The sequence below is a fragment of the Papio anubis genome, chromosome 14 (assembly GCF_008728515.1).
Source record: "Papio anubis isolate 15944 chromosome 14, Panubis1.0, whole genome shotgun sequence".
NCBI classification, from domain to species: domain Eukaryota; kingdom Metazoa; phylum Chordata; class Mammalia; order Primates; family Cercopithecidae; genus Papio; species Papio anubis.
Window position 1 is genome coordinate 32,113,374 of NC_044989.1, and position 27,700 is coordinate 32,141,073.

The following is a 27,700-nucleotide window of genomic DNA, read 5'->3' on the forward strand; positions in this document are numbered from 1 at the left end:
CAGCGGCGCTGTCACTGTTATGGTCCTGTCAGGGCGCCGGCGTCGTGGTGCTTGGGTGGTAGCCACCAAGAGGACTTTGGTGGGGCAGTCTCGGGACAGCCCAGCGGCCTGCTGTGCCCGTCTCTGGCCTCGATCCCAGCTTGCACGTCGAGACTCGTAGGCCGCACCGTAGGGCAAGCGTGCGGGTCGGTGCCGCGGCAGCCTCGCGGTCTGGGCCCAGCCGCAGCCTCCTCTAACGCGGCCGGCTCTGAGGGGCCGCGAGATGCAGCCTCCGGGCCCGCCCCCGGCCTATGCCCCCACTAACGGGGACTTCACCTTTGTCTCCTCAGCAGACGCGGAAGGTGAGGCTGAGCCCCTGGAAGGGCTGTCACCCGGAGGAAGCCAGGGCCCGACGCCGTAGGGTCTTTCTGGTGCCGAGGCGGTCGTGGCCGGGTGGGGACAGGCAGGAAGCTGACTGGTGACTGCAGCCCACCGCGCCTGCCGGGCCTTCCAAGAGGCCCCGAAGGACGGAGGGAGGGGTGTAGGGAGCTGCTTTTTAAAGCATCAAGTTACTCGGTCAGCCCTTAGCTTTCCCCACACCGTCTGGTGGCTGGTTTTTCTGGGTGGCTTATTCTCTTCAAGTGGACCCACGAAACCCTAAGGTTTTATTTCTGGAATTAATCGCCGTTACTGAGAAAAAGAACAGATTGGCCAAGGGACATCTCAAAGAATGAGAATAAGGAAGGAGGACTGTTTTCTTCTGTTATGTATCAACAGATAACTTTTTTGGGGGGTCTGGGATAAGATTCGGCACTGCAAATACAAACTCAGTGGAGATCACTTTTTTGGGGGGGGGTGTCTGGGATCAGATTCGCACTGCAAATGCAAACTAGTTTTTATTGAATTTGATGTCTTACCCGAGTCCCCGTTTTCCTCCCATTTTGTAGTGTTTCACCTCAGTATTCAGATTAATTGATCCAGGTATATTGGAAATTTAGCATAATCTAACTATGTGTTTCCAGTAGCCCCTACAGATTTCTTTGTACTATTCTGAGGAAGCGATTGTGCTAGAGATACTTTTCTACAGCACAGGAGAATGTTTTCCTCCTTTTCTCAGTTCCCTATCCAACTCATAACCTGGATATTATTCTGCTAGTCATTTTCAAATTTTTATTGCACTTCGTGCACCAGTTATTTTCCAGTGACCAGACTTACTGCCTGCTATGAAAACATAAATTATGTTTACAGAAATTTCAGTCTGAAAAAGAAGCTAGATTTTTCTAAGAAATTTTATGGTGTATCAGTATAGCTTGTTTTCCCTTTTGTTTTTCTTTTGTGCTGTTTGGCATTGTTTTTTAAAAATAGTACTGGTCATAATTTAAAATGTACAATAAAATTTTTGTCTGTCAAAGGGAACATAGCTGATACATTTACTTTTTTTCTTTTGTTCTTTTTTTTTTTTTTTTTTTTTTGAGGTGGGGTCTCACTCTGTTGCCAGGCTGGAGTGCAGTGGTTTGATCATAGCTCACTGTAACCTCAAACTCCTGGGCTCCCATGATCGCTTCAGGCTCCTGAGTAGCTGGAGACTATCTGGTGGCTGGTTTTTCTGGGTGGCTTATTCTCTTCAAGTGGACCCACGAAACCCTAAGGTCTGCGCCACCATGCCCAGCTAATTTTTTTTTTTTTTTTTTTTTTTTTTGAGGCGGAGTCTCACTCTGTCGCCCAGGCTGGAGTGCAGTGGCGCAATCTCGGCTCACTGCAAGCTCCGCTTCCCCTGTTCACGCCATTCTCCTGCCTCAGCCTCCCGAGTAGCTGGGACTACAGGCGCCCGCCACCACGCCCGGCTAATTTTTTTGTATTTTTTTAGTAGAGACGGGGTTTCACTGTGTTAGCCAGGATAGTCTCCATCTCCTGACCTCGTGATCCACCCACCTCAGTCTCCCAAAGTGCTGGGATTACAGGCGTGAGCCGCCGCGCCCGGCCTAATTTTTTAAACTTTTTGTAGATCTCACTAGGTTGCCTAGGCTTGTCTCAGATTATTGGCCTCCCAAATTGCTGGGATTACAGATGTGAGCTACCAGCCCAGCCGTAAATTTCTTTTAAGCTGAGATACAGCACCCCAAAATATTTCAGTTTGTTTCATCTACATTTGGTAGCATGATGCTTAGGGAGTAATATCAACTTTAATTTCCCAGGTTTAAAAAAATTGTTTCCATTAAGTGTCAGAACATGATGTTTGTTCAAACTCATGTTTCTATGTATTTATTCTTTTCATTCTCCCTTCCCTCAGGAATTAGTTTTCTTAAATATGCCTAAGAAATCTGACAATAATGTAAGTAGATAACCCATTGATTCCATATACTAAGAAACCTGAAATAAGTAAAAATCCATAAAGTTTATTCAAACTTCTCTGTATTTCCTCAGGAGACATATAGATCTATATATCCAAGGAGCTATATGTGTATGCATAATATCCTCACACAATATGATATTGTACAGTTTAAATTTAGAGTATTTTAAGTATACTACTCATTTGATCTTTTTTTTTTTTTTCTTTTTTGAGACAGAGTTTCACTCCCCTCGCAGAGGCTGGAGTGCAGTGGCTTGATCTCAGCTCACTGCAGTCTCCACCTCCTGGGATCAAGTGATTCTCCTGCCTCAGCCTCCTAAGTAGCTGGGACTACAGGTGTACGCCACCATGCCCAGTTAATTTTTGTATTTTTTGTAGAGACAGGGTTTCACCATGTTTCACAGGCTGGTCTTGAACTCCTAGGCTCAAGTCATCCACCCACCTTGGGCTCCCAAAGTACTGGGATTACAGGTGTGAGCCACCACGCCCAGCCTCATTTGTTCTTAATTAGACTCCCAATGACCTTTATTATTCCTGTATTCTATAAAGAAACTGAGGTGGGCTGGCTCACACCTGTAATCCCAGCACTTTAGGCTGAGGTGGACAGATGGCTTGAGCTCGGGAGTTTGACAGTAACCTGGGCAACAATGTTGGCAAAGCCCCATCTCTACAAAAAATACAAAAAATTAGCTGGGCGTGGTGGCATGCACCTGTAATCCCAATCCCAGCTACTCAGGAGGCTGAGGCAGGAGAATCACTTGAACCCAGAAGGCAGAGGTTGCAGTGAGCCAAGATCACGCCATTGCACTCCAGCCTGAGTGACAGGGCAAGACTCTGTCTCAAAAAACAAACAAACAAAAAAAAATTAGCCAACCGTGGTAGTGCACACCTGTGGTCCCAGCTACCATGGGGTCAGCTGCTCTGAGCCTCACTTGAGACCCAGAGGTCTAGGCTGCAGTGAGCTATGATTGTGCCAGTGTGTTCCAGCCTAGGCAACAAAGCAAGACCCTGACTGAAAAAAAAAAAAAGAAAGAAAAAGAGAAACAGAGGCTTAGAGAGGTTTAGCAACTTCCACATGATAGATCTGTAATTAAGAGCTAGTCTACAGCCAGGTGTGGTAGCGTGCGCCTGTAATCCCAGCTACTCAGGAGGCTGAAGCAAGATGATTGTTTGAGCCCAGAAGTTTGAGGCCACCCAAGGGAACCTAGTGAGACCCTATCTCAAAAAAACAAAACCAAAGAGCTAGTCTGCTATCTCCTCATGTTTCTTTCTGCTGTCTCTTTCTTACATTTTTCTAAATTGTGTATCTGAAGTATGGAAGAGTCCTGGATTTGCATCCTGGCTTTTATCAATTACTCTGCATGTGATCTTGGGCAAGCTACTTACCTTTTTTTTTTTTTTTTTTTTTTGAGACAGAGTCTTGCTCTGTGCCCCAGGCTGGAGTGCAGTGGCGCGATCTCGGCTCACTGCAAGCTCCGCGCCCCCGGGTTCACGCCATTCTCCTGCCTCAGCCTCCGGAGTAGCTGGGACTACAAGCGCCCGCCACCTCGCCCGGCTAATTTTCTTGTATTTTTAGTAGAGACGGGGTTTCACCGTGTTAGCCAGGATGGTCTCGATCTCCTGACCTCGTGATCTGCCCGTCTTGGACTCCCAAAGTGCTGGGATTACAGGCTTGAGCCACCGCGCCCGGCCCTTTTTTTTTTTTTGAGACGGAGTCTTGCCCTGTCACCCAGGCTGGAGTGCAGTGGCGCGATCTTGGCTCACTGCAACCTCCGCCTCCTGGGTTCAAGCGATTCTCCTGCCTCAGCCTCCCAAGTAGCTGGGATTACAGGCTCACGCCACCACACCCAGCTAATTTTTTGTATCGTTAGAGATGGGGTTTCACTACATTGGCCAAGCTGTTCTCGAACTCCTGACCTCGTGATCCGCCTGCCTCAGCTTCCCGAAGTGCTGGGACTATAGGTGTGAGCCACCGTGCCCGACCAATTTACCCTTTCTTAACCTCATTTTCCTCATATACAAATTGGGAATAAGAATACCCAAGTGTGCAAATATTTTGCAAATGTAAAGTATTTACTACTATATCTGGAAGAGTTAAGTGTTCAACATATGTGAGTAATGATGTTGCTGCTTGGGTTTCAGTGTTAACTGACCCCACACTTATTTTTTTATTGTTTTCCAGTATCAACATTTTACTGTACAGCTCCAAGTCTTTTCCCTGGTTTCTACACGTCACATAAATTCTTGCTTCTCCCCTTTTTATACTGTTTTACTAACCATGAATATTTTCAACTTATAGATGTTTTCAGTGTATACCCTTCCTTCTAGATTCTGTCCAAATCCCTCATTCTTAATGATACCTATCCTTACTATGTGTCCACACATACCCTTTATTCTAAAATGTGCTTTGGTGTTTTGTCTCCATGTGTATGCAGATTCTGATCTTCATGCTTAGAATGTCTTTCTCCTCCTCGCCTCAAGTTAAAACCTGAGACTGAACTCAAATGCTCTTTCCTTGGTAACACTTACTTTAACTGTCCCTCAGAAATGGAAACTTCCTAATATTTTCTATACCCCAGTACCTATCATAGAACCCATGGTATAAATATCACAAAAGAATTATTTGTAGAATAAATTATTTTTGCTTTCATTTATCTGTCTTTTTTTTTTTTTTTTTTGGAGACAAGAGTCTCGCTCTGTTGCCCAGGCTGGAGTGCAATGGTGCAGTCTTGGCTCATTGCAACCTCTGCCTCCCAGGTTCAAACAATTCTCCTGTCTCAGCCTCCCAAGTAGCTGGGATTACAGGGGCCTGCCACCATGCTCAGCTATTTTTTGTATTTTTTTTTACTAGAAACGGGGTTTTACCATGTTGGTCAAGCTGGTCTCAAACTCCTGACCTCAAGTGATCTGCCCGCCTCTGCCTCCCAAAGTGCTGGGATTGATTACAGGCGTGAGTCACCATGCCAGGCCTAGTGTCACTTCTTAATTTAAGCTTTATGGTATTGTTTGCCCTTCCATTAATTAATTCATTCAATAAGCATGCACATTTGTTGATTGCCTACTATGGGTCAGGCACTAATATAAGTACTGGGTCTATGTGTACCAAGACAAACGCCCCCAAAAATCCCAAATAGTCTATCTCTTCATAGATTTTATAGACATTAATCAAGTAATTACACAAATATGTAATTATATACAGTGATAAATATAATGAAGGAAAAGTGGAGGGAACTATGAAAGGAACCTACATAGTCTAGTCTGCAAGATCAAGGAAAATTTGCTTAAGCAAGTATAATGATTTGGATTTGTGTCCCTGCCCAAATCTCATGTTGAATTGTAATCTTCAGTGTTGGAGGAGAGGCCTGGTGGGAGGTGACTGGATCATGGAGGTGGACTTCCCCCTTGCTGTTCTTGTCATAGTGAGTTCTCACAAGGTCTGGTTTTTTAAAAGGGTGTAGCACCTCCACTATCTCTCTCTGTCTCCTCTGGCCATATAAAACTGCCTGCTTCCCCCTTTGCAATCTGCTGTGATTGTAAGTTTCCTAGGGCTTACCCAGCCATGCTTCCTGTAGAGCCTGTGGAACTGTGAGTCAAACCTCTTTTCTTTATAAATTACCCAGTCTCAGGTAGTTCTTTAGAGCAATGCAAGAATGGACTAATACAGCAAGTATATCCGAGAACTAAAGAATGGATGATATTTAATTATCTGAAGTTAGAGCAAATAGCCTCGTACAAGGTCCCTGAGGCAAATAGAATCCAGGTTCATTCAAAGAAATGAGAGGCTTAGTGTGGCTAGGGTATAGAGTCCAGATGGGGAGGAGAGCAGATAAGTGGGCCTGGATAAGAAGATAGGACATGTAGAAATTATTGGACTTGAGCCAGAAAAGCAACTGGGGGAGGGAGATGAAGGATTCTAAACAGAAGAGTGAAATACTTGCATCTTAGAAAGAGTCTCCTGGGTACAGTGAAGAGTATGGATTGGAAGGAGACAAAAATGACTGGGGGGAAAGCAGTTCGTACACCATTGTAATCATGTAGGCAGGAGTTGATGGTTTGCATTAGCTTGCTACTGGTGGTAGAAATGGTAAGTGGACAGACATGGTTTAAAAATATTTAGAGGTAAAACTGACAATTTAGTGGTGGTTTGGATGGAGAGGGAACATGCAAATAAAGCAAACCATCAAGGATAAGCTTCTAGCTTACAATGCTGGATAGATTAGTAGTATCATTTAATGAAAAAAAGTGGAGGAAGACCTGAGATATCTCAGTTTTGGAATATTGAATTTTAGATGCCTTTGAGATAGATGCAAGGAAATGTTGATGGTAGGTTTTATAAATCTAGTAAAGAGAACTGGACTCAATATATTGCATTTCAACCTTGGCTTCTTCCTTTTTATTCCTATATAAAAATGATAATACCTACAGCTCACAATACAGTGATCACTAAATTGTAGATAATTACTGTCATTGTTCTTTTGAGTAAATGATAAATTTCTGTCACTCTGTTATTGTGACCATTTAGCCTATTCTTTGACGTTCCCCCTTCCTGGAAAGGACGTCACCTCTAATACAAGTTAGTAGTGTAGACAGAGGAATCTTTAGTTTTTCCTTTTTTTTTTTTTTTTTTTTTGAGACGGAGTCTTGCTCTGTCGCCCAGGCTAGAGTGCAGTGGCGCAATCTCAGCTCACTGCAACCTCCGCCTCCCAGGTTCAAGCAATTCTCCTGCCTCAGCTTCCCGAGTAACTGGGATTATAGGCACCTGCCACCGCACCTGGCTAATTCATGTATTTTTGGTAGAATGGGGTTTCACCATCTTGGCCAGGTTGGTCTCAAACTCTATGATTCCTACTTATGAAAAATAATATCCATATAGGTCTAGTCTTATCACAAATATTTTCTATACAATATGCTGGTGAAGTATGATATATAGTATGTAACGGTTGCAAGAATAACTTTTTTTTCCTTTTTGAAAACTGAAAATGACATTTTAGCCAACCTTTCTTAGGGAATTTAAACAAGATTTACTTTTTTCATTAATTAATCTACTTACTTTCATGAGTTTTAAAACTCATAAGGCATTACACAAATCTACAAATGTGTTTAAATTGCGTATAACTATAAACACACATACACACACACAAATGAGCGCATGTCAAACTGGTGAAATCTGATTAAGGTCTATGGATTATACTAGTGTCAGTGTTCCTGAATTTGATAGTTATGTGAGTTGGTACTATTGGGGGAAACTGGGTAAAGGGTACATATGACCTCTCTTTTCTATTTTTGTAACTTTCTATGAATCTATAATTTTTCAAAATAAAAAATTTAAAGACATAAGACAAAAGAAATTTCATCTTTTTGTTAATCAGAGAATCAGATAAATTACAGAATTTAATTATTTACAATATGAAAATTTACTGATAATATTTGATAGAAAAGCTACTAAAGCCATAAACCAGGATAACATGATTAAAAATATAACCTAAGACAAAAATTTATACAAGACATTGAAAGAAACATTTTCTTTTTTTTTTTTTTTTTTTTTTGAGATGGAGTCACGCTGTGTTGCCCGGTTGGAGTGCAGTGGCATGATCTTGGCTCAGTGCAACCTCCACCTCCCGGGTTCAAGCAATTCTCCTGCCTCAGCCGCTCGAGTAGCTGGGACTACAGGTGCACGCCACCATACCCAGCTAATTTTTGCATTTTTAGTAGAGACAGGGTTTCACCATGTTGGCCAGGATGGTCTCGATCTCTCGACCTCGTGATCCGCCCGCCTCGGCCTCACAAGTGCTGGGATTACAGGTCTGAGCCACCGCGCCCTGCCGAAAAAGACATTTTTTTACAGAGTAACATGATCAAGCTCCAGTATAGGTCTAGCAATTACAAAATTATGCACATGCATCAGTTTCTTGATCTCTTTCATAGGCCTGTGTATACATTAAAATGGTATCCTTAGGCCAGGTATGGTGGCTCTTGCCTTTAATCCCAGCCCTTTGGGAGGCCAAGACAGGTGGATTACACGAGGCCAGGAGTTCAGGACCAGACTGGCCAACATGTTGAAACCCCATCTGTACTAAAAATACAAAACTTAGCTTGGCATGGTGGTGCCTGTAATCCCAGCTGCTCGAGAGGCTGAGGCAGTTGAATCGCTTGAACCTGGGAGGTGGAGATTGCAGTGAGTTATGATCATGCACTCCAGCCTGGACAACAGAGAGACTCTGTCTAAAAAATAAAAAAATAAAATGGTATCCTTATAACTCAAATGAAATAATGAAATTTATTAATATCTTTTAGTGCAAAAACATATGCTTGTTTTTGTTTTTGCTGCACAAATACACAATTCTGGGTCATACTGAAGCACACGTAGACTTCATTTTCAAGTCTGAGATGAGATGAAATGAGATGATTTTTGTTCTTGCTCTTGTTGCTTGTTAAATAAGGAAAAGCTTCTTTATATATGAGAATGTGGCGAGTGCCACAAAATGTTCATTGTTTATTGCAGGATACTTTTCTTTCACAGAAATCGGGAACTTGTCTAGGGGCAGATCAGTAGTAAATTTCATCTTTAGTGTACTGTCACACTGCACTAAGTTTTCCTCTTTCAGATTCTCAGGCTGAGCAGAAGATTCAGAGAAGGGATCCCATACCCAGTCATACATTTGAGTTGAAAGGGAAGAAAAATTCCTGTTAATTTTATTGTGTGAGTTTTCCAAAGGTGGCTTTCAATAAGACTTGAAATTTACTGATATTCTTCACTCTGAGCTAAAATAGCAGTAGAAACATTTTTAAAATTTCCTTTTACAGTAGATTTTTTAAAAGATTGTTTCTTTTTAAATCCACTTTTATATGTATTATCTTTACATTGTTTTTACTTAGAAAATGACAAGAATATTATAGTAAGTAGAAATTAACATAAAATTCATGTTTTACTATCTGGACATCTATCCAAGAGCTGGCAACCAAACTAGCTCGTTCTTACTCTGGTTTAAATTAAGTCAGCCATGCTCCTGGAGTGATTTTTAATTGTTCTCCTTGCTTTCTGACATCATTCTCCACTTGTTAACTTGATAACATGTTAAACTACTGCCAATTTTTTGGAGTTTCCTGTTCTTTCTCACTCACAATTATGTCTTGGGGATACTAGGGGAGTTGTCAAACTGCTATTGCTGGCATTCCCACATGTGTCCTTGATATTTTTCTACTTTACATGGAACAGAAAGTACTACAAAATCTGTAAGCTGAAGATGCTTTTTTTTTTTGTTTGAGACGGAGTCTCGCTCTGTCACCCAGACTGGAGTGCAGTGGTGCGATCTCGGCTCACTGCAAGCTCCGCCTCCCGGGTTCATGCCATTCTCCTGCCTCAGCCTCCCGAGTAGCTGGGACTACAGGTGCCCACCACCACGCCCGGCTAATTTTCTTGTATTTTTTTTAGTAGAGACGGGGTTTCACCGTTTCAGCCAGGATGGTCTTGATCTCCTGACCTCGTGATCCACCCACCTCGGCTTCCCAAGGTGCTGGTATTACAGGCATGAGCCGCTGCGCCTGGCCTGAAGATACCTTTTTGAGGTTCTTGCATCCATGCCATGACAAACTGCTAAACATGTACAGTTCTGAAGCACAACATTTCTTAGCACTATAATTTATCCTTTTTTGCTTTAGATTAAGGACTTTACGTGCAGTCCTTTCTAGAAACCAGGAAACAGTTGTTAAGGTCCTTTCCAGCCTCATAATTGCAAAACCTCCAACGTCACTGCTGTACTAGTGATTTCTGGATCTAAATCTTCTTGTTAAATCAAGAAAAAACACTCTTGACCTAGTGCGGTGGCTCACACCTGTAATCCCAGCACTTGGGGAAGGACAAGGTAGGCAGATTACCTGAGGTCAGGAGTTCGAGACCAGCCTGGCCAACATGGCAAAACCCCATCTCTCCTAAAAATATAAAAATGAGCCAGGCATAGTGGTGCACGCCAGTAATCTCAGCTACTCAGGAGGCTGAGGCAGGAGAATCACTTGAACCCAGGAGGTGGAGATTGCAGTGAGCTGGGATTGCACCACTGCACTCCAGCCTGGGAGAGAGAGCAAGATTCCGTCTCAATAAATAAATAGATAAATAAATAAATAAATAAGAATTAGCTGGGCATGGTGGTGTGCACCTGTAATCCCAGCTCAGGAGGCTGGGGTGGGAGAATGGTTTGAACCCAGGAGGCGGAGGTTGCAGTGAGCCGAGATGACGCCACTGCACTCCAGCCTGGCAACAGAGTGAGACTATGATGCAGAAAAAAGAAGAAAAGAAAAAACACTCTTTGTATCTATTAGAAATAGACTTTTAAATTCCACCTCTCTCATTTCAACTTAGATTAAGATGAAGTAGCAAGCACTTTTAAGAGAATATTTTAACTACACGATTAGATGATAACATGTACAGGGATTATTTTTAAACTTTAGGTGGTGAATTCAAATATACTTATATTTTATCTCTGAGTGAGCTCCTTTATAAAAACTTTTTAGAATCATATAATGTTTAACCTGGGAAGAACTTTGAATAGGATGCTAGGACCCAGAAAACATGAATGATTTGCTGTATCAGTTAGTAGCTAAGCTGGGACTTAGCTTCAGAATGTAAACATTTGTCAAACTTAATTGCAGGAGTTGTCACAAGCAGGCCAGGATGTGACTCATAGAGTATTATGCAAATTAAGCTCTTTGTACTGTATATGAAAAACAGTTTTTTGTTTTTTAAGGAAGCTAACTTTGGTATTGGTTGGACATGATCTCCAGAGAAGTATCTATCTGTGTTAGAGTGTTCTGGTTTGTTGTTTCCAAAAGTATTTTTCTGAAATAATACTATAATCATGTGACTTGCACTGACCGTGTTGATGGTTGTTTATTAATGTATATTGTCTGATCCTACAAATGTGCTTTTTCTTTTTAATCCCTATGTGACCTCAGGCAAATCCTTAACTATTTCCATTGTTTTAACTAGAAAATGTAGCATTAGTACTACCACGATTATCTGTAAGTCCTAAGATACTGTGCAGACTCTACATGGAATTTATTTTTTAATATGGATAACTGAATCTCTTCACCTCTTTTTAGAGCTGACCTAAAAAATAAAAGCAAAAAACATAGCCCTTTATTTATTTTTGCCAAAACTAAAGATGAATGATGTAATTATGTGAAGAAAAGGGAAATTTGGGCTGAAATAACAGGGACTCTTACTTACCAGATTTATCAAGAACTAAACATTAATATATGAAACACTTAGCATAGATATGTGATGATTTAAATGAAAGAATGTGTGAATAAATAAATACATGAAAAGGTAGAGAGAAATTATCTACAATTTCCTTTAGCAAATAAATTGTCTAATAGTTTGTATATATACATATGTAATACCTCTGAAAAGAATTTATTCAGTTACTTTGTTCTGAGGCACATGGTATGTATAATAATGAAGGAATCCAAAATGATGTCGTGTAACATATTTTGCATGTATTTTCCATTGAAATTTTAAGGAATTACTGTTGTTAAGTCTAGATTCTGATACCAGTCTGGCTAATTAGCTGTGAAACCTTTTGCATGTCTTTTCACTTCTTTCATCTTTCATTTTATTCTTATAAAATAAATGATGGTTTTTAGATATCTTATCACTATGAAATTTGAAGATTATATGCAATAGCAGATGTTCATAGAGATCTTCAAATGATAATTATTTTAGTTGAATATCTGCTCACTTTGGTTAAGATTCACACATTGTTTCTTAGTTTATATAGTTTTGTCCTCTTTTCTCCTAAGATCTCAGTGGTTCAATAGCATCCCCAGATGTCAAATTAAATCTTGGCGGAGATTTTATCAAAGAATCTACAGCTACTACATTTCTGAGACAAAGAGGGTATGGCTGGCTTCTGGAAGTTGAAGATGATGATCCTGAAGATAACAAGCCACTCTTGTATGTAAAAATAATAATACATATTTTTTGGTTTTTAGAGCTAGTCTGTGGGATGATTATATTCTTTCTTGTTATGTAGAGAGAAAACATTAACCTTTTTGGTCAAAAGCTATAGCAATTGTCAGTTTTACTAGCAATTTAAAAAACTGAAATAATAATGAGAGAATATTTTTTAACCAATTAAAAAACAAAAATTAAAAGAATGGTAATCCTGTATCTCACACACATGTATGTCTACTCCAGCTTACCTGGGTCTGTCAGCTATCTGAAGTAATCATGCAGTTTAAAAAAGCAAGGCTCTTAGGTACTTGCTGTTGAAATTAAGTTTCGGACAAATTAAGATTTCCAAAAAGATTACCACTCCAAAATCTCTTCAATATAGAAATTCTAGAGCTGCCACTGGGAGGAGAGCTACATATAAAGAGGCTTTCACTTTCTTTATAGTATCTGAAATTTTGTGGTTATCTGGAGAAAAAAGTAAAGAAATAATTTTGAAAAGAAGAACCTATAGCCTTGTAAAATTGAGGCATTTCTGGAATCTTCTTTGTATTAATTATCAGTAGAGTAAGTGCTGAAATATCCTATGTTTCTTAATGTTAATACACCATATATTTGCCAGGCATAGTGGCTCACGCCAGTAATCCCAGCACTTTGGGAGGCTGAGGTGGGCGGATCACTTGAGATTAGGAGTTCAAGACGAGCCTGGCCAACATGGCGAAACCCCATCTCTACTAAAAATACAAAAAAAAATTAGCTGGGCGTGGTGGCACGGGCCTGTAGTCCCAGTTGCTCGGGAGGTTGAGGCATGAGAATCGCTTGAACCCGGGAGACAGAGGTTGCAGTGAGCCAAAATTGCACCACTGCACTCCAGCCTGGGTGAGAAAGCAAGACTCTTATCTCAAAAACCAGCAAAAAAAGCATATATCATCAAATCAAAGACACTATTGATTATAAGATGAAGTTATTTTACATATTAATTAAACAGAAAAGTGCATAAGACAGCATAAAGCTGGGACATCAAAGAGCTGTCTCCTTATTAGTGTAAGGATGAATGAGAAATAACTTATAACACAGAAAGAGACAGCAAGGAAGTTTGCTTCAGTTTGGCAGTGGATAAGATGTTGAAGGAAAGAAAGAATTTCCCCAGAGAATGTAAAACCCACACTGGTTCTCATATGGGTTTGCCATCTGAATTAGGCCCAAAAAGTCTCAAGCAGAAAATTTTACTTAAAGTTTTCTTAAATAGTGCCTCCAGGAGACTGGCGAAAGGAAAGGTAAATATTAGAAACACTTGGTGTCACTCCAGGCTGACGATTGTAAGATACCAGTGATTGAGATATATTCCACATTTAGAGATGTTGGAATGTTAAAAATGTACACCTTGGAATTAGTGAAATGTGGCACTTCAAATGCAAATGTTTTGTTGACCTATGGATTATACTGTCTTATTTAAAGTTTTCTTAATTTTTTTTGCAACTGTTTTAGTATTTGGAAATGTGTGCCTTTTGAGAATTTTTATTTTAAAATTATAGGGAAGAATTGGACATCGATCTAAAGGATATTTACTACAAAATTCGATGTGTTTTGATGCCAATGCCATCACTTGGTTTTAATAGACAAGTGGTGAGAGACAATCCTGACTTTTGGGGTCCTCTGGCTGTTGTTCTTTTCTTTTCCATGATATCATTATATGGACAGTTTAGGGTAAGTATATCTTATTTTATACAAATTCTAAATATTTTGAGAGTTTCAAAAATTAAATATGAGATATTAACTGTAATATACCATATTATGTTTGAGAAATGCTTTACCCATTATTTCTCACTTGTTCGTTCCTAAAACTGTTCCATAATTAAGTGAGGAGTACCTTAGATTAATGCTTTCATACTTTTCCACATCACGATTGACATAGAATGGCCAGATGTGGTGATTCACGCCTGTAATCCCAGCACTTTGGGAGGCTGAGGCTGGTGGATCACGAGGTCAGGAGATTGAGACCATCCTGGCCAACAAGGTGAAACCCTGTCTCTACTAAAAATACAAAAAAAGTATCTAGGTATGGTGGTGCACGCCTGTAATCCCAGATATTCGGGAAGCTGAGGCAGGAGAATCGCTTGAACCCGGGAGGCAGAGGTTGCAGTGAGCCGAGATCGTGCCACTGCACTCCAGCCTGGCGACAGAGTGAGACTCCATCTCAAAAAAAAAAAAAAAAAAAAAAAAAGTATTAGTATTTGTATAGCACACTGGGGTAAATGGATAGAACCACTTCCAGCTGACCAGAAGTCACCAGAAGGGCTGCTCATGTACCTTCTGATTTTCCCAAGAGATTAACAGTTTGAAATGTAATATTCATATTTCTTACCTTTTATTCATTCATAATTCTGTTCTTAAAATGACCATTACTTTAAATGAATGATGAGAAGGATTCCATCAGTATTTGTTTTTATACTACTACTGGTATTTTAATCCCTTTGTCCTACTTTCAGATACTTTATTACTAAAACACAACATATATACATCACTCCCTCATGCAAAGTTTAAGGCTTTGAGGGGGTAAAAAGTTACTGTTCACCACAGGGATTTGGAAATGAATGAGTTTCTGGTGTCTGCTCTAATAAATTGCTACAAGCTTAGTGGTTTTAAGTAATACAGATTTATTTTACAGTTCTGAATGTCAGAAGTCCAAAATGAGTCATAAAGCTTTGACCAAGGTCAAAATGTCTACAGGGCTGGTTCCTGTGGAGGCTCCAGGGCAGAATCTGTTGCTTGTTTCTTTTACTTCCAGAGGCTGCCAGCTTTCCTTGGCTTCTGGCTACATCACTATGATTTCTGGTTCCATGATCACATTACCTTCTTCTCCATTGTACTTAAATCTCCTTGAGTTTCCATCTTTTTTTTTTTTTTTTGAGATGGAGTTTCATTCTTGTTGCCCAGGCTGGAGTGCAATGGCATGATCTCAGCTCACTGCACCCTCCGCCTCCTGGCTTCAAGCGATTCTTCTGCCTCAGCATCCCAAATAGCTGGGATTACAGACATGCACCACCACCCCCAGCTAATTTTGTATTTTTAATAGAGATGGGGTTTCACCATGTTGGTCAGGCTGGTCTCAAACTCCTGACCTCAGGTGATCTGCCTACCTTGGCATCCCAAAGTGCTGGGATTACAGGCTGAACCGCTGTGCCCAGCCTCATTTTTCATCTTTTAAGGACAATTGTTACTACATTTAAGGCCCACCAAGGTAATCCAGAATAATCTCTCCATCACAAGATACTTTATGCATTACTATACTAGTCCTATTAATATTTACCCTAGATTAGTAAATATCAGATATCAGATATTTTATATCAGATATTCTGTTTATATCAGATATTCTGTTAAAGTGTTGCAAAGACCATTGAAGAAGGTGAATGGAGACGCTGGTCTCCTACCTACCACTGATTCTTCATCTAGAACATCTCTAATTGTATCTGTTTTGTATAATCTTTCGTCTGAACAAAGGGTTCTAAGGTTAAAAACAGAAGATTAGGCCCATGCCTACAGGCCAAGGCGGGTGGATCATGAGGTCAGCAGTTCAAGACCAGCCTGGCCAAGATGGTGAAACCCCATCTCTCCTAAAAATACAAAAATTAGCTGGGCATGGTGACAGGTAGCTGTAATCCCAGCTACTCGGGAGGTTGAGGCAGAGAATTGCTTGAACCTGGGAGGTGGAGGTTGCAGTGAGCCAAGATCGCGCCATTGCACTCCAGCCTGGGTGACAGAGTGAGACTCTGTCTCCAAAAAAAAAAAAAAAGGAAAAAAAAAAAAAAAACAGATTACTATACCATCATAGAATGTCACTCAATTTGGATTTACTTGATGTTTTCTCATGATTTAATTTGGATTATGCATTTTTGGCAAGAATATCTCAGAAGTGACATTGTCCCCCTCTCTGTATACTGACAGGGAATGTGTGATACTGATACGTCTTATTATTGGTGATATTAACCTTGATCACTTGGTTAGGTGATGGGGTAGTATCTGTTCAATTTCTCCAGTGTAAAGTTACTATTTTTCTCTTTGTAATTAATAAATATCTTATGGAGATACTTTGCAACTATGCAAATATTCTGTTTCCCATCTAACTTTAGACTACTAATTTTAGCATCCGTTGGTAGATCGTGCATGTAGTAATTATTACTATAATGTTTACAGAATGATGATTTTTCTGTTTCCCTCATTCATTTTATTCTTTGAGTTATAATCCAGTACTGTCATAATTTATTTTATTGCTCAGATTTTTCAAGCTTTAACCATTGGGAGCTCCTTCAACTTGCCTTCTGTCTCGTTTCAACATATCCCATTCTTTTGTTTTTCAGTACTTACTTTCCTTCTTACTTCACACAGTGTTCTGGGCTAATCTTGTATTTTGCCTGCCCTAGCCTTGGAATCAACCATTCTTTTTTTTTTTTTTCTCTTGAGACGGAGTTTCACTCTTGTCACCCAGGCTAGAGTGCAATGGTGCGATCTCAGCTCACCACAACCTCTGCCTACCAGTTTCAAGTGATTCTCCTGCCTCAGCCTCCCGAATAGCTGGAATTACAGGCATGCGCCACCATGCCCGGCTAATTTTGTAATTTTTTTTAGTAGAAACGGAGTTTCTCCATGTTGGTCATGCTGGTCTTGAACTCCCGACCTCAGGTTAGCTACCCGCCTCAGCCTCCCAAAGTGCTGGGATAACAGGCATGAGCCACTGCACTGGCCAACCATTTCTTTAAGAAGTCCTGATCGAGACCATCCTGGCTGACACGGTGAAACCCCGTCTCTACTAAAAAATACAAAAACTTAGCCGGGCGAGGTGGCGGGCGCCTGTAGTCCCAGCTACTCGGGAGGCTGAGGCAGGAGAATGGCGTAAACCCAGGAGGTGGAGCTTGCAGTGAGCTGAGATCCGGCCACTGCACTCCAGCCTGGGCGACAGAGCGAGACTCCGTCTCAAAAAAAAAAAAAAAAAGAAGTCCTACTTCCTTTAATTAGGAAATGATATTTAGAAACCAGTTTCTGGGGCTGGTCATGGTGGCACACTACTGTAATCCCAGCACTTTGGGAGGCTGAGGTGGGAGGATCACTTGAGCTCAGGAGTTCGAGACCAGTCTGGGCAACATAGTGAGACCTGGTCTCTCTTAAATAAATAAGTAAGTAAACAAATAACATAGCAAGACTTTGTCTCTATTAAATAAATACATAAATAAAATAATAAATAATAAAAGAAACCAGTATCTGGGCAATAAATGTGCTTATGTTGCTACTGGGGTGTTATATCTAGACCATCCCAGCAGACAGAGCTTGAAAATATAAATATATGTATGTATCATTACACTAAGTTTGAGGAGTTAAAATTGTCTGAAATGGCTTCCATATTCTATTACTTGAATAAATATGTAACATAAATTTTAAAGACTTCCAGAGAAGATTGATAACTTACTTCAGAAATAATTTTTTCTTGTGGGATGCTGTAAAACAGGGGGTTGATAGTAAACACTTTTTTTGCAATAATCTTTTATCATAGATTTTGAAATACTGAGGTTTCTTTAGGCAATTGATAATTACTAAGATTTTAATTTGGATGTAAAACTGTATCACACATTATATTCTTATTAAGTTTTGCAATGATACCTGAGAGCCCACATAACATCTCTATGACCTGAAATTGGGCGTGCTAAACTGTCATTTATGGCAGAGAATTGAGTTATTGGAAAATTATCAGCTTATTTGGTATAAAAATATTAATTGCATGATATTTCTCCCTAAGGTGGTCTCATGGATTATAACCATTTGGATATTTGGTTCACTAACAATTTTCTTACTGGCCAGAGTTCTTGGTGGAGAAGTAAGTAGTTTATTTTGAAAATAACCTTTCTTTTTTATGGTGAGCTTGATTTTTGATACTGCAGATGTCATCATTAGCTATACAAGGAACTGTTTCTTGTCCCAGAATTGCTTTATGCTAGTTCCTTTAAGATGATCAACATTAGTATTGTGCTTACTCAATAAATGGTACGAGAGATGAGGAAAAAGAAAATATCCCGTCCCATTTATGAAGTAATTGCAGCCTTTTAGGGAAGCATAGAATTTATTTTTTTATTTATTAATTTTTTTTTTTTAATGGAATCTTGCTTTGTCATCCTGCTGTAGTGCAGTGGGGCAATCTCGGCTCTTTGCAACCTTCACCTCCTGGGTTCCCAATTCTCCTGCCTCAGCCTTCCAAGTAGCTGGGAGTATAGACATGTGCCACCACGCCTGGCTAATTTTTGTAATTTTAGTAGAGACAGGGTTTCACCATGTTGGCCAGGCTGGTCTCGAACTCCCAACCTTAAGTGATCTACCCGCCTTGGCCTCCCTAAGTGCTAGGATAACAGGTGTGAGCTACCGCGCCCAGCCAAAATTTATTTATTTATTTATTTATTTGTTTGTTTGTTTATTTTGAAGCAGAGTCTTGCTCTGTCACCCAGGCTAGAGTGCAGTGGTGCGATCTTGGCTCACTGCAAACTCCGCCTCCCGGGTTCAAGCAATTCTCCTGCCTCAGCCTCCCGAGTAACTGGGATTACAGGTGCCCACCACTGTGCCCAGCTAAGTTTTGTATTTTTTAGTAGAGGTGGGGTTACACCATCTTAGCCAGGCTGATCTTGAACTCCTGACCTCATGATCCACCCGCCTCAGCCTCCCAAAGTGCTGGGATTACAGGCATGAGCCACCATGCCCGGCCTATTTCATTTTTGTTTTTTTTGAGATGGAGTCTCACTCTGTGTCACCCAGGCTGGAGTACAGTGGCATAATCTTGGCTCACTGCAACCTCCACCTCTCAGGTTTAAGCGATGCTCCTGCCTCAGCCTCCCGAGTAGCTGGGATTACAAGCACTTGCCACCCTGCCCAACTAATTTTTGTATTTTTAGTAGAGATGGGGTTTCACCATGTTGGTCAAGCTAGTCTCGAACTCCCGACCTCAGGTGATCCGCCTCGGCCTCCCAAAGTGCCAGGATTACAGGTGTGAACCACTGCACCCAGCCAGAATTTATTCTTGGAAATTCTCAAATGTTTTGATCTCACGTTGCCAAAGAGATTTGTAACAATAAACCAACTACATTTTAACATAAACAATACATTTAAAGAAAAACAACCATATTTTCCAAAACAAAAGAGTTAGAAGCATAGCATTGTTTTACATTTTTGTAAGTAGCTTTAATGTCTGGCTGAATGGAAATCGGATTCTAATATATGCTTTTTCCATTCAATCTGTTAAGATATATTATTTTGGCTAAAGTATCTGAAGAAAATAAGGCTTTATACAGGTATATAATTGAAAAGGGAGAGTATTTTAGTAACCTTTTCAGATGATTGTGAATATTCTCTGATATCACACCAGAACTCAAAGGGGCTGGATGCCGTGGCTCATACCTGTAGTTCCAGCACTTTGGGATGCTGATGCAGGAGGATCGCTTGCGCCCAGGAGTTCCAAGACCAGCCTGGGCAACGTAGGGAGACCCTATCTCTTTAAAAATTAGCCAGGCATAGTAGTGTGTGCTTGTGGTCCGAGCTACCAGGGACTGAGGTAGGAGGCTTGCCTGAGCCTGAGGGATTATGGCTGTGGTGAGCTGTGTTTGTGCCACTACACTCTAGCCTGGCTGACAGTATGATCTTGTCTAAATAAATAAATAAGGACTTTTGAGCTGGGTATGGTGGCGCACGCCTGTAGTCCCAGCTACTTGGGAGGCTGAGGCAGGAGGATCTCTTGAGCCCAGGAGTAGTTGTTGGTTTTTTGGTTTTTGTTTTAGCCTGGCCAGTATGGTGAAATCCCGCCTCTACTAAAAATACAAAAATTGCCGTGCATGGTGGCTCACACCTGTCATCCCAGCACTTTGGGAGGCTGGGGCGGGTGGATCACCTGAGGTCGGGAGTGCGAGACCAGCATGTCCAACATGGAGAAACCTCATCTCTACCAAAAATACAAAATTAGCCAGATGTGGTAGCGTATGCCTGCAATCCCCGCTACTCGGGAGGCTGAGGCAGGAGAATTGCTTGAACCCGGGAGGCAGAGGTTGTGGTGAACCATGATTGCGCCATTGCACTTTAGCCTGGACAATAAGAGCGAAACTCTGTCTCAAAAATAATAATAATAATAATAATAATAATAACAAAAATTAGCTGGGCATGGTGGCACACGCCTGTAGTCCCAGCTACTCAGGAGGCAGAGGCAGAAGAATCTCTTGAACCTGGAAGGCGGAGGTTACAGTAGCAGAGATTGCGCCACTGCACTCCAATCTGGGCAACAGAGGGAGATCCGTCTTTAAAAAAAGTTTATTTTTTCCCTTCTATTTTCAGTTTCATAAGTGAATGATATTAGAATATGTTCGATCGAGCATCTTAATAAAACTCTTTAATTAATTTAGAGTAACATCTGTGAAACTTTTTTACTCTGCATATGGAAATTTAAAATAATTCTAATAGACACAAAATTATATTTGTTTATATATTATTTCGTATGTCCTAGACAAAATCTAGTATAATATATGAAAATATATATCATTATGTTTTTTGGTAATTCAAGACTGTTGATGTAGGAGTTTAGGGGCCTAGATTTTAATTTGAACACTGACACCTTACTAGCTTTGCTTTCCTAAGCAAAGCATTGTTTCTCTCTAAGAATCAATTTCTTCACAATAGGGACAATAATGCCTGTTTCATAGGGTTGTTATTTCATTTGATCTCCACAGCATGTGAAGCCCTATCACAGAACTTGGCATAAAGTAGTCACTAAAAAATATTTTTCTCTTCAGTCTCTCCTGGCCACCTTCCCTTTCTTTCTGGTCTGCATTGGTAACATCTAGGTTCTCTAGACCTTGGATTTTTCATCTGAATGGGATGTAGTGACAAAATGCAATGTAGAGATATACTGAAGGTAGTATGAAACTCAAGAGAGGTAAATGCTGGAAATGTAGATTTGGGTATTAGCAAATGTATTTTAATTGAAACCATGTTGGTTGGTGAGACTGCCCAGGAACATGGGAGACTATATGATAATTTGAAATAATGAGTATAATAGATTATGATTTATTCTTTTTTTTTTTTTTTTTTTTTTTTTGAGACGGAGTCTTGCTCTGTCACCCAGGCTGGAGTGCAGTGGCCGGATCTCAGCTCACTGCAAGCTCCGCCTCCCGGGTTTACGCCATTCTCCTGCCTCAGCCTCCCGAGTAGCTGGGACTACAGGCGCCCGCCACCTCGCCCGGCTAAGTTTTTGTATTTTTAGTAGAGACGGGGTTTCACTGTGTTAGCCAGGATGGTCTCGATCTCCTGACCTCGTGATCCGCCCGTCTCGGCCTCCCAAAGTGCTGGGATTACAGGCTTGAGCCACCGCGCCCGGCCATGATTTATTCTTAATGCTCACATTTATTTGAATACAGCAAGGAATATGTGGTGTTCAATTTTGATTAAAATGAGTATCTTGATTTCTATGACATTTATTTGAAATTTTCAAAATTCACAGGTTGCATATGGCCAAGTCCTTGGAGTTATAGGATATTCATTACTTCCTCTCATTGTAATAGCCCCTATACTTTTGGTGGTTGGATCATTTGAAGTGGTGTCTACACTTATAAAAGTAAGTTAAGGATTATGTATTACATAGTTTACTGTTTTCCAGTATCAAAAGTATACTAGGCCTCTGTCTGGGAATATTGTGATATAAAACTCTTTATCAAACAGTTGGTAGTATTTTGGAAGTGACCTTTCTTACTGATTTTACCAGTTATATTTCTTTTATTTTTTTCCTTTTTAATCACCAGATATTACCATTTGTCTAGGGGGAAAAACAAAGAGCAAATCAGGTTTCAGGATATTATAGTCAGATTTTTTTTTTTTTTTTTTTTTTTTTTTGAGATGGAGTCTTGCTCTGTCACCCAGGCTGGAGTGCCTCCCAGATTCATGTGATTATCTTGCCTCTGCCTCCCTAGTAGCTGGGACTACATGTGTGTGCCACCACGCCTGACTAATTTTTTGGTTTTAGTAGAGATGGGGTTTCACCATGTTGGCCAGACTGGTCTTGAACTTCTGACCTCAGGTGATCTGCCTGCCTTGGCCTCCCAAAGTGCTGGGATTACAGGCATGAGCCACCATACCCGGCCTGGTCAGCATTTTTTAAATGTTGAATTTAAAAGTTATTTTCTATATTTATAATATGAGTTCATCTGACAGATTTTGAGGGGAATATTTATTTAAAATTCCACTGGACATTTATTTAGTAACTGTTACTCCTGTTTGAATAGTAACTTTCCTGTCAAATATGATAGATGTGGTTCTAATAAATTGGATTTTCCGTAATGCAGAGATCAGGACTTCTTTGTGTTATTTATGTTAAATTAACATATGTACATACACTTAAACATCTACTGATAAGTATTAATAAATAGTAATGTATTTATTACTATTTGAGTAATATAACTTAAACATTGGAATTTATTAATGTTGAACAACTTTGGGGAATAAGTGACTGCCTTGACACATGTATGTATATTACACAGTGAATATAATTTTGTTCTTTATGGAGAACGGAACTTTTAAAGACTATGACTTTCAGAACTGATGTTATGTAACCTCCACATGAAAGTATTTGTTTTTAAGTAGCTGAGCCAGTTGAAATTATTGCTAATTTCAATATAAAAGAAATAATGATTCCTGTTAGAATTACGTTAAGCTGATACTGATAATAAGCATTGGGTATTGAAAGTGTAGTTTTTGGAACTAATCAGTTCTAAATTCAAATCCTGGTTCTGCCACTTAGTTGTTGTCTGGTCTTCCAAGGTATCTTAACGTTTCTTACCGTCACTTTGTTGTTAACAATGGTAAACTTAACAACTGCATTTTAGGGTTTGTTACAAAGAGTTTAAAGTATATATAATGCTGACCAGGCATGGTGGCTACCACCTATAATCCCAGCACTTTGGGAGGCTGAGACGGGTGGATTACTTGAGCTCAGGAGTTTGAGATCAGCCTGGGCAACATGTCTAAACTCCATCTCCACAAAAAATTAGGCAGATGTGGTGGCAGGTACCTATGGTCTCAGTTCCTTGGGAGGCTGAGGTGGGAGGATTGCCTGGGCCCATGAGGCCATGGCTGTAGTGAGCCATGATTGCACCACTGCACTCCCGCCTGGGTGACAGAGCAAGACCCTGTCTCTGCCTAGTACAGTGCTTGGCACAGAGTAGGCACTCAAGCTGTTGTTATTACAAATATTATAAAATAGGCCAGGTATGGTGGCTCACCTTCGTAAATCCCAGCAATTCAGCAGGCTGAGGTGGGTGGATCAGTTGAGCCCAGTTTGAGACTCAACCATTTATCCAAAAATACAAAAATTAGTCGGGCATGGAGGCATGCACCTGTTAGTCGTAGCTACTCAGGAGGCTGCGATGGGAGGATCACCTGAGCCCAGGAGGTCGAGGCTGCAGTGAGCGGTGATTGTACCCCAGTGTAGGCGACAGAGTGAGACCTTGTCTCAATAAAAATCCAAATTATAATATTTTGAGATCATCTTTGTGTTTAAACACTTCAGAGACTAAAGAGACCTTGTTTTCTTCTTCAGTATAACCCTAAAGTCTTTTTTTGAAATTGGCATTATTAGAACTTAGTTTAAAGTCAACGTTGCAGCAGACATTTAATTACTCCTATTCCAGCCTTAGTGAACATACCACTCACTCACGATCACTTCCTGGTGTGTGCTTTTTCACTTGGGTTAAGCTTGTTTCTGAGACTACTCCCAAAATGGTTAAAACCGTTGTTCTCTGGTCATTTTTAATCATGTAGTTCATCTGAAAGTTGGACCTTAATATTCTTTATACAACATATAAATCATTATAAAATAGAAAACTCTTTTTTATATCATTAAAACTTTAGAATAAAATTGTTTTTAAACTTCAGACTATTCTGTGGCAAAATTTTTTTTCTGATCACTTACTCTTCTGTGAGTTAGTGAGCTATTACACATTTCTTATTTCAGTCTGTGGTTTGTTGAGAAATACGATGCGAAATTAATCAGTAAACTCTAACATTAGAATATATAGTTTAAGTGCACTGATTTTATTTAACATCAAATCTCGTAATACTTGTCACTCTTCAACCATTTATAATGAAAACAATCTAATCATGATATACAAATGCAATTTGATCAAATTTTATTTTATATATTTCCCTGTACTTTTGTGTATGTTTGAATTATTTTGTAGGGTGACTTTTTTTTTTTTTTTTAAGTTCAACAAACCCAGTGGAAAACTGGACCAGACCAAATACATTTTTAATAAGTTTGCCAATATTTAGTTTTTACCTGTATAGCAGTGATTCTCAACTGAGGTCGATTTTGTCCCCCAGGGGATGTTTGTCAACATCTGGAGGTATTTTTGAGAAGTGTTACTAGTATATAGTGTGTAGAGGGCAGGGATGCTGCTAACCATCCTATAATGCACAGGATAGCTCCCCACAGCCAAGAAGTATGCAGCCTATAAGGTCAATATTGCAAGGTTTAGAAACTCTGCCTTGTGCCAGGTCTGTTCGTATTATAGTTTCCCTGATTTCCCTTGAAGTTTTTCCTTAATTTTATGCTGTAAATTGTGTTAGTTGACTACATCAATAAGTATTGCATAAGTTTCCAGTAGAAATAATTTAGAAGTATGTATGTGTGTAATCCAAAAACTATAGTATACTTTATTTAAACTCTTGACCAAAATGTGGTCTTGTTTTTCTCTTTTTTATTCAACCCTGTATTTCTACCTATTCTTGGGGAAAAACTTAATAAATATTGTATAAAATTTTTACTTAATCGATTTTCTTATTTAGAAGGAAAAAGAAAATTTCCTACTTTGCAGGAATTAGTTTTCTCTCAGTAATTTGGTGTAATAATAGTTTTTTCAAAAGTTGGCTAATCATAATTACCAGGGAACTTAATTTAAAATACTGATAACTAGATGCTTCCCTTAGAAATTATAACTCAAAAAGAAAAAACTAATAAGTTATAATTCAACAGAACTAGAGAGTCCCCCAAGTCTCTTTTTAATAGGCACCCCAAGTGATTCTTATGATAAGACAGGTCTGATAAGACCACATTTACAGAAGTCAAGGAGTACAGCAAAGATGGACATTCTTAATAAGTTTTTAACATTTGTAACAAGTTTTGCTATTTACCAAAATTGGTTGTTGATTTTTTAAAAATATTGTAAACACCATTTTTACTCTATGATATCCAAAAAGTTAATCGACTTGCTAATATGCTGCCTTTTGTCTTTTTTCCTTTTTTTAAGCTGTTTGGTGTGTTTTGGGCTGCCTACAGTGCTGCTTCATTGTTAGTGGGTGAAGAATTCAAGACCAAAAAGCCTCTTCTGATTTATCCAATCTTTTTATTATACATTTATTTTTTGTCTTTATATACTGGTGTGTGATCCAAGTTATACATGAATAGAAAAAGATGGTGTCACATTTGTGTGTAGGCTGGGAATTCTTGCTGAAGGAATTGGAGAAAACCTGTTGCTGGCAAAATTTTACACGTTCCAGATGGAAAGGGAAGTTTAAGCGCTTTGTAAAACATTTTTTTTTTTTTGTATTTAATTAAGCAATTGCAGTTATCTGGGATTTTTGGATCAGAATTTTAAATTCTGCTTGATTCTCCATATTCCAGTGAATAAAATACAAAAGCATTGTGTTTTTAAGATTGTGTCAATATTCACCTAAAAACTTGTGCCAAAAGCACCTGGATTGGTAATTATATTTCACTTGAAGGGTAAATTTGACAATATCCTGATAATCTAAAGTGCAATTTTTTTCTTCAAAATGTTTTCTCCAGCATCACAGATCCTGCAGATATATATTTATATTTATACATATATATTTATGAAATAATTCTTATTCACAAAATATATTTCTGATAAACATTAAGATATTAAATCTGATGCACAAACTTTTTTTAATTTGGCCATTAATCTTTTTTATTTAAAAATTTAAATTTGTTTTTAAAATTGTATATAATTTTTTAAATCTCACACATGCTTCAATACTTCCTTGTTAAGAATTCTTAATAACTACTAAACTGATTGTAATAATTGCTGATATATATTTGGTTTGTTTGGGTATACTTTTCAAAACCATTTTTGAATGTCTGAACATCTGATTGAAAGTTTCTGTTTATCTTTCTGACCAAAGGAGCAAGAGGTATAATGGATATGGCATTCATTAAAATTGTTACTAGTACAAAAACAGTAATATTTACAGCATCAGTAAATATTTTTAAGTGGTACTTCTAAATCATAAAAGTTGGAGAAAGAGACCTTTAAAATCTTGTGGTCTTGAACAATGTTATGTGAAGTAGAAAAAAATAAAATACTTCCCAGTTGTGTGTTTTGTTTTATAGCACCATGTCCTGTATTACTTGATATTTTAACAAGTATCAGGTACTCTCTAACAAATGTACAGTTTTTGCTAAGGGAAATACTAAGAAATTTTTATCAGTGAAATATTTGTTGCAAATAATTTCAAAGGTTTTTAGATATACCTTTAGTTAGTATTACTTTGTAAAGTAGGTAAATCATTTTATTTATGTCCACAAAATAGCAAATGTCTGTTAACTATTAGCAAATTATTGTATTTTTTTATCCTTTCTGGTGTCACCCGGAAGAGTTTCCTGCTGTCCTCAGTATGATAACATGGCGACCTCTTGGTATGTATTTCTTTAGCAAACTTATCCATCAGGAAATATCTTGCACCTCTGAAGCAAACCTACAAATGAACATGTTATCAAGCCCACCCGTCTTCCTTTCCCCTGATCCCAAAAGGAAAGAAAGAAAAACTTATTTTAAGCTGCAGAAAAAGTGGAGCACCTTTGAGCTAGAATAATGTAGAAAATTACACGTACTGATTTTTTTAAAAACAGGTGAGAAGCACCAGAGGGATAGGACTTCTAGAAGTTAGAATAATATGAAGTAATCAGGAAATATCTATGCCTACAGAAGCAGCAACTGTAAGAGAAACATTTGTTACACTTCAGAAATTGCTGAGGTTAATACTTTGTTATAATGGATTATAATATTTGACATTCATAGTGTTGACCCTGGAATCTTTCACAAAAAGCCTGGGGGTCAGGACCAGGAGGTAGAATTTTACAAGGCAATAAATGAAGGTATTTTAGGATCACCTCTATTAAAAAATGGTTTCATTTTTTAAAACTATCATTGCTTTAAGATATGAATTTTAAAAATCATATGGATCATATGTATTCCTAATGATATAAGATAAAATGAGGTATTTTTGTTCTAAAAAGGTATGGTTTCTGTAAATACAAATTACGATGTTTCAAACTCAACCAATATCATCTTTGTGTGCTAATGAGCAAAGTAGTTAGAACAGATTGTCAGTTTAAA

General features: G+C 39.1%; 1 protein-coding gene across 2 annotated transcripts; it reads left to right on the forward strand.

The window, feature by feature from the left end:
- YIPF4 (Yip1 domain family member 4) lies at positions 1-26,693 on the forward strand. Of its 2 annotated transcripts, XM_003908487.4 has the most exons (6): positions 1-341; positions 12,125-12,278; positions 13,811-13,982; positions 18,064-18,141; positions 21,793-21,906; positions 25,592-26,693. In XM_003908487.4, exons 1-6 carry the CDS (start codon positions 263-265, stop codon positions 25,727-25,729), a joined length of 735 nt encoding a protein of 244 aa, XP_003908536.2. In that variant the 5' UTR covers positions 1-262; the 3' UTR covers positions 25,730-26,693. The 2 variants fall into 2 exon arrangements, with proteins under 2 accessions (XP_003908536.2, XP_009182227.2); XM_009183963.3 differs by lacking the exon at positions 18,064-18,141.
- The last annotated feature ends 1,007 nt before the right edge of the window (positions 26,694-27,700 follow it).